At 37.1% G+C, this 17,203-nt stretch overlaps 1 protein-coding gene across 1 annotated transcript in view; it reads left to right on the top strand.

Moving 5' to 3' along the window:
• Positions 1-17,203, top strand: part of GNAI1 (G protein subunit alpha i1) — a 70,860-nt gene that overhangs the window by 40,898 nt on the left and 12,759 nt on the right. Inside the window, exons 2-5 of the mRNA XM_072965144.1 lie at positions 3,675-3,717; positions 3,812-3,953; positions 11,865-12,022; positions 15,513-15,641. Coding sequence (XP_072821245.1) covers positions 3,675-3,717; positions 3,812-3,953; positions 11,865-12,022; positions 15,513-15,641 — 472 coding nt within the window. The remainder of the gene's footprint in view (positions 1-3,674; positions 3,718-3,811; positions 3,954-11,864; positions 12,023-15,512; positions 15,642-17,203) is intronic.

Raw genomic sequence — 17,203 nt, 5'->3', positions numbered from 1 at the left:
AGCCTCTTATTTTTAATTTGTTTGCCCTTGCATCCTTTGTCTTTGCATCTAGCTCAAAAGTAAGGCCTTGATCTTCTTCATCTTATATAAGCATTATGATAAACAGAAGTGATTTTACATGTTCTTATAAATTTGGTTGTATTCTAGTTTAAATTGTAATTTAGTTTCATTCACTGTAAAAGTTGTTAAATTCTGCATGAAAGTTGGGTTTTTTTTAAAAGGTGTAGTGGTGTCAGGAATTCAGCATAAGGTAACTTGACTAAATCACCATTTTAACAGCTTGTGCTGCTGGGCAGCTTACATCCCCTAAAACCAGGAAATAAATGACATAAATGTTGACCTCAGCAGAGAGGTGGACAAAGAGTATTCTTGGGGGAAAAAAAGTCTTTGTTTTCTAAGGTCAAAGATGTTTTCTTTTTTTCTTTTAAACCTTGCCACAGTTAAAATTCCACATTTCCTAGACTGCCCCTCAGCAAAAATCGGAGGTAGGCACTACCTATCATTTTTATAACAGTAAATTATGTAATGCTATTCAAGGACCAAGACTCTAGCCACTTTACTTAGATCTTGATTTGGTTTTAGTTCTTCCCTTCCCTCCTCCCTCTCCCGGTCCAGGCTTGATGCATTTCCTTTTTCTGGGTCCTGTTAAGGAGCAGCCCTATGCCGGAGACCCTGGGTTGCAGGTGAGCTCCCTGTCCGTGTCCCTGTGACGATGCTCCTTTCCCTCTCACCATCCGTGCCAGACGCCGAGCTCCACCTCACACGCCTGCCGGCTCAGTGTTTGCTTCCATCTGCCACTTCCTCCTTGAAGATAAGCCTGGGGGATCCCCCTCAGGGGCTTCATCGTCCCTGGGCCACCGTGGCCACAGCGTACATGTTCTGTCTCCGGGAATCACACGCTCCCTTCCCACCGCCCTAAAGTCTTGCTCATTTCCCAGTGACCAGCTTCACCACAGTTTCTTGACAAGCCAGCCAGTCACCTTGACCAGCTTGGCTGTGATCGCAGTGGTCACACGCTTTGATCTTTCCTGACTGATATGTGTTCTATATTCATTGTTTCTTCCTGAAAGAAGGATGCTCCACTATTTTAATTTCTCCTTTGGATTAAACTGAAAAGCAGTAGCTGCCTCGCTGAATACTGCTGGGAAAATTCACCCTTTTCTCCCTTCTCCTGTCCCTTCACTACCTCTGAGGGGTTTTGTTTTGTTGTTTTTTTACAGTATCGCTTCCTGCCAGTCTCAGACATGACTGTGCCAATTGAGACGTGTAGAGAACAACTTTTAACTCTTTCCTGTACGCTGTGTGGAAAGAACACCAGTGTTTAGAATGTTGGAACCATAACCAGGCAGCATTTCTGATTTTCCTGTTAGGAGCCTGTCTGCATGGAAGTGAGAACTGAAAACTAATTACATAAATTGCTAACCTTTGAAAGATTTTGTTTCAGCATTTCTGCCTCTAGGATGTCTATTTCACAGAGTAGTACCTTGTGAGTAGCAAATAAATTAGGTAGACATTCAGCTAATAATACTGCCAGCCCCACTTTTTAATGTTAAACATCTTTCAGGAGTTTTTGAACCACAAATCCATTGACTAGATGCTGATTGCCCAGTAAGCTATCTCATATCACCAGTTGTTTGATGAGATATGAAGTGAATTAGAATTCAAAGATAATGTCTGGAAAATTTGCTTCTTATTAAGATTAAAAAATTCTCATGTGTACACATAGTTCAGCTGGTATCAGTCTTATTCTTTACTGTTTCTGATTTTTCCCCTTGTGTGGCCCTCAGACCTCACAGGCTTGTATCACATGAGCCCTTCTTGGAGTCACTGGGTTGTTTCTCTAAATATTGGGCCATGGATGGCTGTTCATCGAAGCTCACTGTGCCTAGGGAACCACCAGCCCTCTGGATGGATGTTGGGCTCTAGAATGTCCTGTCATCACATCATGGCTTCTGCTGAGTCCACTTGCTGTGCTCTGGCAATGCCAAGGGCCCTCTTGAAGACAGCCCTGCTGGAAACCGCCGGGGGGGGGGGGGGGCGGGGTGTTGCGTGGGTGGACCTCCTGTGAATTGGAGAAATTTGTGAGCCGTGATGTCAACAATCGTGCTTTTCTTAGAGCCAAGTATACTGTTGTTGATTAATAGATAATGGGTTGTTTATCTTGGAGTTGTTTGTATTGGCAGATGCCCTGACAGATTCAAAGGCTGTCTGTAAATGAAGAATGCCCTCACTGTTTATTCAGCTCCTGCTTTTCTATTTAATATGCAGCTATCTTGGGAAATTTTCTTGAATATCAAATCACAAGTAAAATTTAAGGAGTTTTTCCCCCAAATTTTTCAAATAGGCCTATTAACTATGACTTATTCTCAAATGCCTCTGATGATTTGGATGTGTGTATAGCTGGAGGGGGAAGGGGAGAAGGGAATAAAGTCCAGAAGTTTGCTACCGAACTGTACTGGCCACAACTGCAAAGAGTTCAAGTGCATTCCTGGTTGACGGTCGGTCTAGCACAAAGTAGCTGCTGAGCATTCAAAGAGAAACGTGCAAAGTGCGAGGCAGCAGGGCTTATGGGGGGATTGGGTCAGGAAAGGTGGATGAAGGAGGTGGGTTTGATGGTTGATACAGGATCACCAGGGTGGCGCATGAAAGCAGAGCAAATTACATTTTGGCAGGAAAACGGTGTTTTGGAAGATTTGTGGCATCATCAGCGGCAGGTGTTCTTGGAACTGTAAGTTCAGTAATCCTGGAGCATAAAACACGGAAGGAGTGGCCTTGGGAAGATGGGAATACAAGGCCCAGATAATGAAAATCCTGAGCCCTCTCTCAGACAGTAGTGACAGCTCCATGATGTGTAGCCCTGGCCAAAGACAGGGTGAAGCCAAACGATAGACTTGTCCTCTCTTCATTGTTTCGTCACCTATGCTCAGATGTTCTCAGTATCTGGAGGTTCTTATTGTATAAAAGGCCATTTGTTAATAATATTTTCATGTTCCAGTGGCATTTTTCTAGAGACTTGAGTTTTGAGGAGAGCCTGTATGTGTAGAGAGTGAAGGAGAGTTCTGAGAATGGGTTTATGACTTGGTGACAGGGAATATAGGAAAACAAAGGGGGAGACATCTCTGTCCTGCATACCATCGCTTCCCCAGTGCTAGCAAGTCATGTTGTCTCCGTGTCAGTTGCTTAATAATGGTGGTTGAATATATAATGCATGAGACATAGCTATTTTAAAATAATATTTTAAAATAATTTTCATGGCTTCTTGTCACCACTGGCCAACTACTTCACAGGAGGCAAAGGCTAAAATTACGATAATTGGTCAAACAGTTGAACATCTTCCAGTGGGGAAAATCTTGAATAAAATTAATTGATACTGCTTCAGTGTAAGTTATAGAAAATTGAATTTCTTTTAATGCTTTTAATGCTTTAGGGGAATACACACAAACAAGAACGAAAACTTTTTCAGTTGAGTTTAAGTATTGCAAAGTAATAAATGGATGGGGCTTATTTTTGAGAACTTTTCTGTATGCTTGGAAACCAATAAAGATCATTTTGAGATAAAAGAAAATTCAACTGTGAGAGAAGGGGAGAGAATGAGTGTGTGTGTACTGGGAGTTGGATATACATAAGTAATAAAGTTAGAAATCCCTTATTTTATTTTATTTTACTCTTTTTAGGTGCTGGTGAATCTGGGAAAAGTACAATTGTGAAGCAAATGAAGTAAGTAGATTTAAAACATTAAATGGTTTTTATGTTTACATGTACCCTTCCATCAAAGGAAGTAAGCGTTCTGTGTCTCCTTTTGTCTCATTAGAATTATCCATGAGGCTGGTTATTCGGAAGAGGAATGCAAGCAGTACAAAGCAGTGGTCTACAGTAACACCATCCAGTCAATTATCGCTATCATCAGGGCCATGGGGAGGTTGAAGATTGACTTCGGTGACTCAGCCCGGGCGGTAAGTGACTGGAGTCCTTGCAGCTGGCCTGATGAATGGAAAAGAATACACAACTTGCATGATAAATCTGTGTTACACAGTATGGTGTTATCAGCTATCTCAGGACCAAAAGGATAGTAGTGAGTGAAGCAGATTAGAAGCTTTAGAAGTTTTGCATAATTCCCTTTATTTTTTTACTGAAGCTCTGGAGATTGAGCCCAGGACCTCGTGCAGGCTAAGCATGCGCTCATCCACTGAGCTATACCCTCCCCCCTCATCTTCCCTTTAGAACTAGAATACTTTCCTTATCCATCAGATGATTTGGACAACTCAGTAACTATTACAGTATTTTCTTTATCACGTGGCGGATTGGGTACCTCTGTGTCTACAGAGCAATTTTTAGTAGTTACTCCTGAGTTTAGTAAACTGCCTACACTGCCATTCTTCAAAATTCATGATTTGGAATGCTGGAATGATCTAATTATTGGTATTCATGCCCAGACTAAAAAGCAGTCTAATCTCATGTAATGAAGACAGTATAGAAGTTTGCCTATCTTTGGATCAGAAAATATTGGCTGTTAGAAAACATCTTTCATAACTTCAGAGCTAGAGGCACAAGGACCTCAGGAGACAAGCTAGTTCCACCCCTTTATTTTATCAGTAAAGAAACCGGTACCCAGGAGCTCTCATGACAGGAAGAGTGCTGCACAGTGGCAACCAAGGCTCTGTGCCCATGCTTGCGTATTTGGCCCAGTGTGAAACTTGTGTTCAGTCTGACTGGAAGCAGCCCCAGCCCAAACCAGCCTAGCCCATAGGATATGTTCTATTTCTTCTTTTCCCCTGGCCCCAGTTTGTTTGCTTAATCTGTTTATTTCAGGTTTTATTTGTGTATCATTTTTTTCTTCACTTACTCTTTTTAAATAACTGAGGAAAAACTTGACCTTCCCCAGAAAGTCCCAGAAAACTTTAACTGAGTCTCTAGATTTAATTTTTAGTATTTTTGTGCAAAGTAGGTATATTATTCTACCAGTACTTTTTCTAGTTCCTTTTTAATGTGTCCAATATATGGTGTGCTATTCCCTAATAATACTGTGAAGATCTTTTGCACAGAGACTGAACCTTTTGTCTTCTTAGTATCTGCTAGATTTTTTTTTTTTAAACATAGAGGCTCAATTCATGCCTAATGGAAAAAAAAAATGAATGAAAGCACTACTTCGGAGAAATCTGTAAAACAAACCTGGTGTGTTTTTTATGTTACCCTAAAATTTCTTTATGAGTTGCTAGCCCATACTAATTTACTAAGCTTTTCCTTTTAAATAAAGATTAAAAAGCTTAGTGGAAAGAATTAAAATTTTTAAATAGATTTCAAGATCTTTTTAGTAATAATTCATAACATTCCTCTAAATTATCTTTTCTGAAATAGGATTTGATCATATCTAGACAATTTTTGCCTTATCTACTATCCATTCAGGCTGTAACTTACTCATTTATTCATTCAACAGATACTTTTTGAGCTTGGTGTTACACAAAAGAGAACTGCCCTTAGATAAAGTAGAGAATTGAATAAATTGTACTTTGCGTTAATTCCAGTTCACATATACAGTGTTCAGCATTCAGATCTTACATGTGATTACTGGAAAGGTTTTGTAGCCTCCATGCTAGGAGGTAATGTAGGGTCAATGCAAGCAGCTTTTTATGAGGTTTTATTTTTCATATTTTTCTCTGAAGGAATGTTGTCATTTTCTGTCCTTTTTGGGGCAGATTTGGGCTTAGTTTCAGGCCTTACTGAGAATAACTGCTCTCTCACCACAGGCTTTTGTTTAAAACTGGTTTTCTGATGGTTTGGAATCTACGTGTGGGCCTCTCTGCTCTTTGTTGGTCACTGGTGCTAGTTTCACTGCTCTTTTTAGACTCTCTAGCTGTGCCCTAGTAACTGTTTTCTTCCTCCTTCCAACTGTTCCTTCTCTTTGCCTTAGCCGCGGTTCCTAACTCATCCACATGAGTGTCCTCAGGCTCCCTCATTGGTTCTGACTGGTCTACTCCATGTCTTATGTCGCCCTGCCTCTACGCAAGCTTTAAGATACTGTAAGGCTCTTGAAATTGTGCTAAGGAAAACAAAGATGAATTCAACATGGCCTGGACATGAGGAGAGGATTTTTGAACTTGGTATTGAAATATGTGTTAAGAGTTTTCTAGACAAAAACACAGGAAAGGTATTCTAGAAGAAACAAAGGCTGAATGCATGTTTTCCTAAAGTATCAATTCCTGGAAGTATTAGCCTTAGTTAAAGGTTACTCCAGGTTTCAGTGACAGGTATCATGGATTTGTTTTCAGAAAAAACAGTGTGAAAATCTCTTCTAAGAGCTGCACATCAGTGTCTGCTTTCCCAGAGTCTCGTCACCTTAGATATCAACATTTTAATTTTTAATATATTAGTGAAAAATATTTTTTTCTTTTTAGTTTTTACTTTCCTAATGTTTAGAGAGGTTGAGAATCTTTTTGCCTTTTTGCATTTCTTCTGTGGACTCCTCTTAGTATTCTTTACCCGATTCTGTTAAAATTTTCATACTGAGTCTAAACAACAGGGATGTTAATTTTTTACGGTTTTTCTTGTTATAGAATTCTTAATTTTCTGCAGTCAATTCTGACTTGTGTGTACAATTTTTTAAAAATTCTCTTATTTTTCTAGAATGTTTGGTTTTCTGTGTTTTTTGTTTGCTTGTTTGTTTTTAAGGTTTCTCTCTTAACGCACCTGGAAATGTTATTTGCTGGGTGGAATCTAAGTGTATTTTATAATCTGATCATCTCTTGCCTTACATCCACATATCATAAACTCTGTTCCTGAGAGACTTGAAAATGCTATCTTTAGCACAGGGAAATATATACAAGATCTTGTGGTAGCCCACAGTGAAAAAAAAATGACACGGAATATATGTATGTTCATGTATAACTGGAAAATTGTGCTCTACACTGGAACTTGACAGAACATTCTAAAATGACTCAGTAAAAAAATGTTTAAAAAATACAAAACAGAAAAAAGAAAAGAAAAGAATGTGCTACCCTTAGATTAAATTGGGTGTGTTTCTGTACTCCATTTTTTCTCTCACTGATAGATTCTTTTCTTTCCCAGCTTAGCCACTTATTAAATTACTTAGAGAGGTTAAGTTTGTTTCATCATAATCAGATGGAAATAATAGTATCTACCTATGGGAAATAATGACAACCCTTTACTACATGCCTTGGTCAACAGATGCTCAGTAAATGTTTAACTGCTGTTACTTTATTTATAATGCTTATACTACTATTGTTATTTTCATCAGTCTAGTTATTTTAGTGTCTGTGGCTTCATAGGATGTTGGTATCTGGTAGGGTAAGTGCACCCATCCCATTGTTCCTTTTTCTACCAAAATGTCAAGGCTGTTCTGCATTTCTCTTCCAGATGAATTTGAGAATTAACTTAATTCCTCACATCCCTGTTGAAACAAAACAAACAAGAAAAAGCCTGTTGGTATCTTGATTGGAATTACATCTTTAATATGTAGGTTAACTGGAGGAAAATTGACTAAAAGAGGTAAAATTTTAAGAGACAGTGACTAATCTGCTGTGGTTTGCTTCATATTAGGCAGCTAGCAGATTATGCATTAGTTACTTAAAATGAAAGGAAACAAAATTGTTTCCAAAGCTGGCATAGAGCAATCAAATTTTGTGCCCAATATCTTTTCAAAACTTTCTCATAATGAGTGTAGTCAATCTGTGGATGACAGCATATTGATAAATTAGATTATTTTGTTTTTAATAATGTGCAGTTAAGGAAGCATTACACAGGGCCTAACAGCATGTCTTAGCACGCATTGCATCACTTAAACTGCTGCTCCGTGTGGTCCATGGACAGTGCCTGTGCACACGCCTGTGCACCACGTGAGTGCAGAAGTAAAGGCGAGCAATTAGACAAACTTAGAGCCATTGACAGAGTAATTTCTATATTAACTCCAATAGTTTACAGAAATGTATTTGTATTTGATGTCATCTAAATGACATTTTTTTCAATAGTATTAGTTTTGAAATAGACTAGAGACAAAATAAAATAGATACAACACAAGACTGGTCTTTAATCACAGAAAGCTTGAGAAGCACTTCCTCAGAATAAGCTAGGCTGTAAGGAACAGGAAACCTAGCCTTGAACTGACTTAAGCTCCCCTCCCACCCCCACCCCCCAGCCTGAGCATGCTCCTGCGTAATGGCCCCTTTTCTTTCCTCTAATTTTATAATTTCATTAGTCACATTATGTCTGCCTGCCGAATCTGCCAGATTGTTCTTGAGAAAGGTTGTATCAGTCTGCCTTCCTAGCAGCAGCACTTTTTCTTAGCACTCTGAGTAGCCAAAATTTACAAGTCTTACATTTTAAAAATATTGGCTTCAGTTTGATTTGCATTTTTGGTTTTTAAATGTGACTACAGTTTCCATGTCTTTATTTGCTCTATTTTTATTTCTCTCTGTTAGTGGCCTACTTTATCCTTTAGTTATTTACTGATTGGAGTCTTGGTGTTTTGATGATCTCTTTGCTTGCTTGTATGTGCATATATATTGACCCTCTGTCCAGCAATGTGAATGTTCCCTCACATTTTGCTTATTGCCTTTAATCTTACATTTTCTTTTTTTAATTATTTTTTAAAACACTTTTTATTGATTTATCATCATTTTACAATGTTGTAACAAATTCCAGTGTTCAGCACAATTTTTCATACATGGACATATTCACACTCATTGTCACATTTTTTTCTCTGTGAGCTACCATAAGATTTTGTGTATATTTCCCTGTGCTGTACAGTATAATCTTGTTTATCTATTCTACAATTTTGAAATCCCAGTCTATCCCTTCCCACCCTCCGCCCTCTTATGTTTTCTTTTAAAAAATCATCCCCTGTTATTTCTTCCATTACATTTAAATTTAAAAAATCTCTCAAAGATTTACCAGATATTCATGCTGTATTACAAGTTTTTTGGGGAGTGAATTTTAAGTGTTTCTGTTTCTTCTTTAATCCCTCTGAAATTTACTTTGTTGTGTGCATAGAATAAGGATCTACATTATTTTTTTCCCCTTCAGATGTCTAATTATTCATAAGTGGTTTTTTTTTAATAATCATATTCTTTCCTGCTGATTTATCTTGCCATCTTACATTACTCGAGATTGTGGGTTTTTTCCCCCTTTTGATCTGTATTAATAGCAGTCTGTTCTACATATTGTAGACTTTTTAGTATCTTATAATTTCAGCCCTTTTTTCCCTAGCACTTTTTCTCAAAATGTTTCTAGTTATTTCTACTTGTTATTTTTCCAGATGAATGTTTGAGCTATTTATAGTAGTAGTCTGGTGTATGTTTGAGAACTAAAATGATGAAGTTACTGTTTTTGATTCTGTGAGAGGCTATTATGTATCTCTTGACCTAATAACCATTTCATATCTTCTGAGTCTTCCAAACATACAGTTATGTGAACTAGAACTTAAATTCTTTACACATTTTACTTTCATTTAGTTCTTAGTCATCTGAAAACATACTAACTTGCCTACATCCTCGGATTTTTTTCTTGCTATTCACAAATAATTGCCTGGCAAATAGATTTCTTTCTACCACCACCAAAGAGCTCCTGTGACCTGCTTTACTTACCTAAGGCCCTTTAGCGACCTCTACCCTGTTTCTGCATCACACTGTTTTGGTACACTGAGGTTTGTCTTTCTTAAATGTTTTTACGTAATATTTTACATGAATCTTGAAAATACTTCAGTCCATGATGAGATAGGATTACTGTCTTCATTCTGCAAGTTTCAAATTTATCTTGTATGTAAACAATTACTTAGTAATTGTTGACTAATATGTATGATTAAGTGACTTTTTGGAACTTTAAATAAATTGCACAGTCTCTCTGTGCCTCAGGTTATTTTTATACAAAATAAAAAATTAAATTTAAGCAAGAAGGTACTTCAGAAATTATTCTAAGTTCATCCGCAGACACTGGAATGTCCTGGCTAATGACATGGAGGTGAATATTCCAATTTGCATTTTAAGGAAAAGAGACTATTATACATTTTGTGAAGAAACATTTTTGAATGTTGCAGAGAGGATGCAGTTTATAAATAGAGCTTCCTAAGTTTCCCATGTCTTTTCAGGCTTCTTTCCTAGAAAGTCTGAAGAGAACATGATCTTATGACCCATACCAGAGGGCGTTAGTCCTTTCTATCAAGAAATTTTATTGAAGTTGAATAAATATGTCATAATGAACGCTCATTTTAAAGCCCACTTGAGTGAAAAGCACTTTTCTAAAATGGATGGGGAAAAGTATGTTTGATGTCAGTTAAAACTGACCAAATTTAGAAGTTTTTCATATGTAAGTCATTATCTGGAAAACTGAACTGTTTACTGGAATTAGGTAACTGTTGCTAAGAATGACTCGAAACTGTGTTTTGTTGAGGTTTAAGGATGTTGTACACGTGTTGCCTGCTTGCATGCATTTCTCTTGTGATTTACTGAAAAGGGAAACATATGCTTGAATAATATGTTCCCATGCTGAGTGACTTAATTATTTTTCACGATGGGTTCCCATCTGAAAATTACAAATTGGCAGCAGAATGAATTTATGTTGTCAGCTAGTACCCTCTGCTAGCCTGTATCACCAGATGCTTCTCTTCTGTACACCCTACTGTGTATCTGCCATCACTTTATGAAGAGCACCTGCACCGTGTTGGAAAGATGACCCTAGAGAAAAACCAGAAATTGTCTACTCAGTTAATATAAAGCTGCAAACCTCAGGCCAGAAAGTAACTTCACACCTCCTTTAGCTGTGGATTACCTGTTACACTACCTGAAGACTACGGCTGTGTTACAGAGCACTGCAGCCACTACTACTGTGTGCTGCCGTTGAGTGTTTGAAATGTGTCTAATCTGAATTGAGATGTGTTCTATTAAAGAAACAGCAAAATCCAAAGACTAAATACACATAAAAATACGAAATATCTCTAACTTTATATTGATTACATGTTGAAGTGATTTTTATATATAGGTTAAGTATATTGTTAAAAGTGTTTTTTTTGGCACTTCTTAAAATGTGCTATTAGAAAATTTAGAATTGCGTCAGTGGCTCCTGTTTCTTTTGGACAGCACTGACTTGGTGGGGTTGATTACCTGTGGATCACAATAACGAAATACTTCTAGCCTCAAAACTTAGGCAGAATTTAATTTTATGTGCAGTATTTCATTTAAAACCCTTTGCATGCTGTCTTCTGTATGCATCATGAATATTTCTACTCCAAAGCTGTACTTACTTTCTTTTGCCTGGATTAGCAAACACCTGTCCCCACCTTCTGACCCATTGATTTTAATGTACATATCTTCAAGGTGTTCTGGAAATCGTATACCATTTTGTGGAACTACTGTTGCTTATTCCACATTAATTTCTCACTTCTCTGAGATTATTTTTGCATCTACAAAGTATATCAGAAAGTATGACCTTTAATTAGATTGTAAAAATAACCTCTAATGGTAGTAATGTGCCTCTTAGATTAGAAGCATTTTGAGGAGGGAGGGACAAAGCATACATTCCTCTTCTGTTTTCTTAGAAGTGATCATCCTCAGTGAACAGACTGTCAGGGAGTAGTTAGTTGGTTAATATTTTCTCTCATGAGCTGTGAGTGTAGTCATTCTTTCAGCTTTCAGTGCCTTGATGGTGTGACTCATCCCACAAAATGTGGACTCATGATTTAAGATTATGCTTTTTCAATTAAGCCAATTTTTTAAGCAGTGCTTTAGAGAATACCAAGTTATGACACCAATAAAATGCATAAGGGAAATTCACCATTGTATTTTTTTGTAATCTATAATGTACTTTATCTGTAATGTCTGCTTTTTGCCTTTTTAAAAAAACGGTCTTTGAATATGCAGGATGATGCCCGCCAGCTCTTTGTGCTTGCTGGTGCTGCTGAAGAAGGCTTTATGACTGCAGAACTTGCTGGAGTGATAAAGAGATTGTGGAAAGACAGTGGTGTACAAGCCTGCTTCAACAGATCCCGAGAGTACCAGCTTAATGATTCTGCAGCATAGTAAGTAATCATAACTTCAGAACTACACTATCATGAATAATTACTTGCAAGTCAGATATACCTCCAAGTCAGTTTTAGCGCAGAATCGGCTGACACGTTCTCGTACAGCTCAGGATATTCAGGATGACAGTATTTGAAAACATTTTGTCTTTTGTATGTGTGTGTTTGTAGGTAGCAGTGCTGTTATTTTCTTTGTGTCTCAAGGGACTCATGCTCTTCTACTTGAAACATGCAGGATGGAACTGTTCCCAGTATATTTCCAAGAAAGTAACTGGAACTTACCAAAGTTTACTCTGAAATCGGGTGTATCTCTAGTTTGCCTGAGGCTGGCTAAAGGGGAGGGCAACCAATTTGAGTGCTTTTCGTTTACTAATGGTGCCTGAGAAGAGTTACTTGTCCAGTGACCGGTGCCCCTTTTGAAGGGGTGCATGGTGACCCCAAGATAGTCTCTCACTGAGAGCAATATAATAGCTCTACATTTTGAAAGGTGTCAATTATATGTGTCCTGTTGGGTTAGACTTTGTTTACAGATATCTAAGTGTAGTTTTTTAGAAGAAAAATCTGCCCTTATTTTCCAGGTAGTGGCCCCAAAAAATCTTTAAAGTAAGTTGTGATTAAAAACGTCAGGGAGCTTTCTGCTTGGTGATCTGCACAGAATTAAAAAATCAGGGATTTGTTTCCGTTATTTGGTAACACACTCAGATGTCAGAGACGATATGATGAGAATCATGCGCCGTGCACTCACTTTACTTTCCAGAATTTGTCAGTTTTCTTGACAGAGCTGTTTATTGGTTGGCTCTTAGGGACACAAGTGAGGATTAGATAGAAGATGACAGGTACTGGAAGGTCTAGGTAAATACACATACTGGCCACAGTGAAAAACTAAACAGGTGTGGCTCCCGAGGACCCAATTACGTATAGCACGTCATGTACTGCACGTCCGAGTCAGTGTGAGTGAATACATAATACAAGTTATTATATAACCCATCACAGCTTTTATAATGCTGTATTTCTTGATATGAATTTTTAATGTTTTACAAGCATATGAACCACATATTACATACACTACAATCATTACATGTGGTTAAACGTATTAACTACTACACATTATTAAAGCATGTGGTTTACATGTGTGTGTTAGCATCTTCCTCTTGTTGTGTAGCCCGTCTCTCCAACTGGTGTCCTCACTTCTACAAGGAAATACTCCTTGACTCAGTGAGTAGGTCTCTGCCTCCTTGTTTTATGTACTCATGATAACCATGTGTTTTCTTTCATAGCACTCACAGATTTACATTTATTTTGAGGTGATTTGATTTATACTCGTATTGGGACTGTTTGATTCTTTTCTATCTCTGCAACCACACTGTAGATTCAGTAAGGTCTGTTTCTGCCCAGTGTTCTCTCTCCACTGCCTGACACACAGTCATCATGCAATACGCCCCTGTTTAATAATGAATAAATTCATAAACCAGATTTTACAGAGGCTAGAAAATCAGTGGAAAAATTACCTAGTGCAGGAACACAACTCTTAGTCCACAGTACTTGCTTTGCCAGCACCAGCACCAGCAGAAAGATCTAAGTGGAAATCACTTATGGTGAGAAGATTGCACTGAGCTGAGCCCAGCAAGGAGAGCTATTTCGGTAATTAAGAGGTGCTTCCCAAGGACGATAGATGGTGGTTCACTTCCTCACTTCCTCCATCTTCTTAGACCTCCTCAGTATATTGACCAAAACCCTATGTCCTGTGCACAGTGTTTGGACAAAAGGTGTCATTTTGGCTTCCTGTTATTTCATTACTAGTAGTTCTGACCTTAAGATGGGGCCATTTTTCAAGAATGAAGAAAGTCATAAAAAGTTTTTTCTTCATAGTAGTTATAAGGCATCTTGATTTCTGAGTTTTTGGCTGGAGATGTGGGATGCTGCCAAGTTGCCCGTTAAGACCATCCAACCACCAGTGTACATTTTAAATTTGTGATCATTTAAAACAATTGGAGTTTTTCACAATGCCTTTTTTTCTTTTTTGTAGTGTTGAAATATAAAGGTGCATTATTTTAGAGGCTAGTAGAACTGTACCAGTATTAGGCAAAGAAGTGTACCTGTGAGTAATCAGAGCACATTTTAAATAAGAACAACTCACTATTCAAAGGGACAGTCAGTAAAATCTTGCTGTGGCCTGTTTGTTTATTTAAAGTCAGATTTTCTGATAGTAAAGTGAATGTTACCTATATGGAACTGAAAACAGAGTACTAGGGGTTTATCACCAATGCAAATAAATATAATACGATTATTTTAAATTCAGTAAATATAACACAGATAACTTAGGCTGTCATCCCTATGTATTTCTAGTGTCAACATCACATACATACACTTAACTGTCTAAACCATTCTGATTACTAATTCAGTGGATAGCTTTCCAACTCCATCTCCACCCATCAAATATTTATTGAGCTCCTTTTGTTTGTAAGACCCCATTGTAAACGGCTAAGGAACAGTTTCAGAGTATGACATCAAAGTTGCAGTAATTGGTGCCTCTCTGTAATAAACCTAGATGTATCTTCTAAATTATATCAGGCCGGTCCACTCTAGAATTAGAAAACACCGCAGTGGTGCTCCCCGAATAATTCCATGCATAGCCTACTTGACAGACAAGATGTGACTGTTCCTACCTCCATGCTGTTTTACTGCATGACACTTCCTTTTATTCACTGTCCCGCTCAGATTTCTATTTATACCCCTCACTATCCATGAATCCTCCTTTAACCACTCAGGCTCACATCAGTTTCTCCATACCTGGATCTAATATTATCAACTCTACTGCAGAATTTGACACAAAATGAAATAATTGCATGGGATGACACCACTACATTTTTATATCACAGCATATTTGATATCATTGGCAGAGAGTGTTGAATGAGTGACAAATCATTGAGAAGTGAAATGTGAATATTGATTCAGAGAGCAAGTAAAATGCGGAGGACAGGAGCACATGCAGTGTGTGTCCATCTGTGACTTAGGGCTGGTTGGCGGGGAACAACATCGAATTCAGCCTTTCTCCAGAGGTTTCCTCACTGCTTTCTCAAAAGTGAAGGCTTTCTAAATCCTCAACAAAAGAGTAATGTCTGGAACATAAACAGTGCTACATCAAAAAAGTGTAATGAATTTTAAGGGACAGATTCATAGTGTGCAGTTAGTTTGGGCGTTTATGAAGTTATTACTTTGTTTTCTTTTCCAACAAGGAGAATTACTAATTACTGTCCTTAAGAAGCAAATTATACAACGTTTAAAAAATGTTTAAAGAGCTTTGTGGCTGGAGAAGTACATTTTCATTTCAGTGGGAGTTGTGTAAGATATAAACTTAAATTGGTTGTATTGCATCATTATACAGAAATATAACAGTAACTTGGCATACTGCATGCATCACAATATTTTATTCTTTGATTTAGATGATCCTTATTGACAGTATTAACTATTAACATGTTTATTTTTTCAGCTACTTGAATGACTTGGACAGAATTGCACAACCAAATTATATCCCAACTCAACAAGATGTTCTCAGAACTCGAGTAAAGACTACAGGAATTGTTGAAACACATTTTACTTTCAAAGATCTTCATTTTAAGTGAGTAACTTCTTTAAGAAAAAATTTATAATTTACAAGCTTAAAATATTTTAGAGTTGGAAATTACAAAACCGTTTCTCTTGTCACATTGGACAAGAGAATTTTGGGGTGAAAGAGGGAAAAACATTTTTAGGAGGAATGTTTATATTTTTATTTCAGAAAAAGTAGCCAGGCAAATTCCTTTTGCCTGTATTTTTCAGTGATCTAACTAAAAATAGTTTTTGGCTTTTATTTTTAAATAGAAACTACTGTTCTAATATTGTATATTTTGGGGAAGTGTTGCCATCCATTTTTATGTAAAAAGAAATTCAGTTACTGATAAAATATATGCTTATTTATGGAAATACTTTAAACAGTTACCCTCTAAAATTTTTCCATGATGATTTTTATTTATGCAAACTCTTGTTTGCACTATTTCATGATGAAAAATGTTCATTTAATTTTGGGTGTACTGTAACTTACTGAGGTCTGACCAGAGAAGCACTGAATTTTAGCCTATAGTAGTGGGTGGGATCCGGGAGTTCATTTTGTCCAGTCTGCTCATTTTGTACCAAACCAGGCTCAGGGAAGTTAAATGAAACATTACATTCAGTTTTACAGAACTGTGTTTACCTTTTTCTAATAAGTAACAATTTTCAAAGTATGAGAAAAACTGCTGAATTTAGCTCTACTTAACTCTACTGAAACAATATGATAATAAAGCAGAATTTCTGAAACCATCTTAAGAAAAGGTTCCTAGTCAGAGATTATAAACAAGTACTCACCAGCTCACCTCGTAAGCTGCTCACTGTGGAAAGCACAGTTAAATATATTCCCTCTGTAAGTATTTTAACTATAATTCATTTGTTATTATCCTTTATCACTAAGTTATCCCACATTCAGTGGTAATTGAATTTTCTGGAAAACTAAAATTTAATTTCAGTTTGCCATGGCAGCCTCCCTTCAGATGTACAAACATTGCCCTGCTTTCTTAAACAGAGATGCAGGTTAGAATTGGTTTAGCTGACCATGTGACTTTGGGCTTCAATACATGGGTACTGTTTTGCATTTGGTTTTAATTACTTTCTGTTTTCATCATTTTTTTAGTTGTCAGCCGGCTTTTTTTTTTTGGCTGCTGATATTCACTTATTGAAATCATTTACCTTCTTTTAGTTTGCCTACTACTTCTAGAATATTAAATAACCACTTAGGAATATTAAAATATTAAGTTACCTGATTTGTCTTATTTGAGAACTGTTACCGTATTTATTTAAAAATTATAAAGTGATTTTAATTATAAGGAAATTCACTTTTAAGAGTTAGGCTTTAAGGTTTGCTTGTTTTTAAACCTAGTACACCTTAAATTTTGATTTTGCTTTACCTTGCTTTAAGACTGTGTTCTATAGCAAACTTAAATTGTTATGTTCAGATTATAGCTTTATTCTAACCATGCAGTCCAAGAAGAAACATGCATGAGGTTGGGGTTATTATAAGGAGTCTAGCCTTAGGCCCGTATTAGGTAAGTGCAAACTTGTTTAACAGACTGTTCCGGTCTTGCCCATTGTCAGAAGTTTAAAGATAAA

This window comes from Vicugna pacos, chromosome 7, assembly GCF_048564905.1.
Source record: "Vicugna pacos chromosome 7, VicPac4, whole genome shotgun sequence".
NCBI classification, from domain to species: domain Eukaryota; kingdom Metazoa; phylum Chordata; class Mammalia; order Artiodactyla; family Camelidae; genus Vicugna; species Vicugna pacos.
Note: the sequence above shows the minus strand (reverse complement) of the source record. Positions and strands in the feature narration are given on the sequence as shown.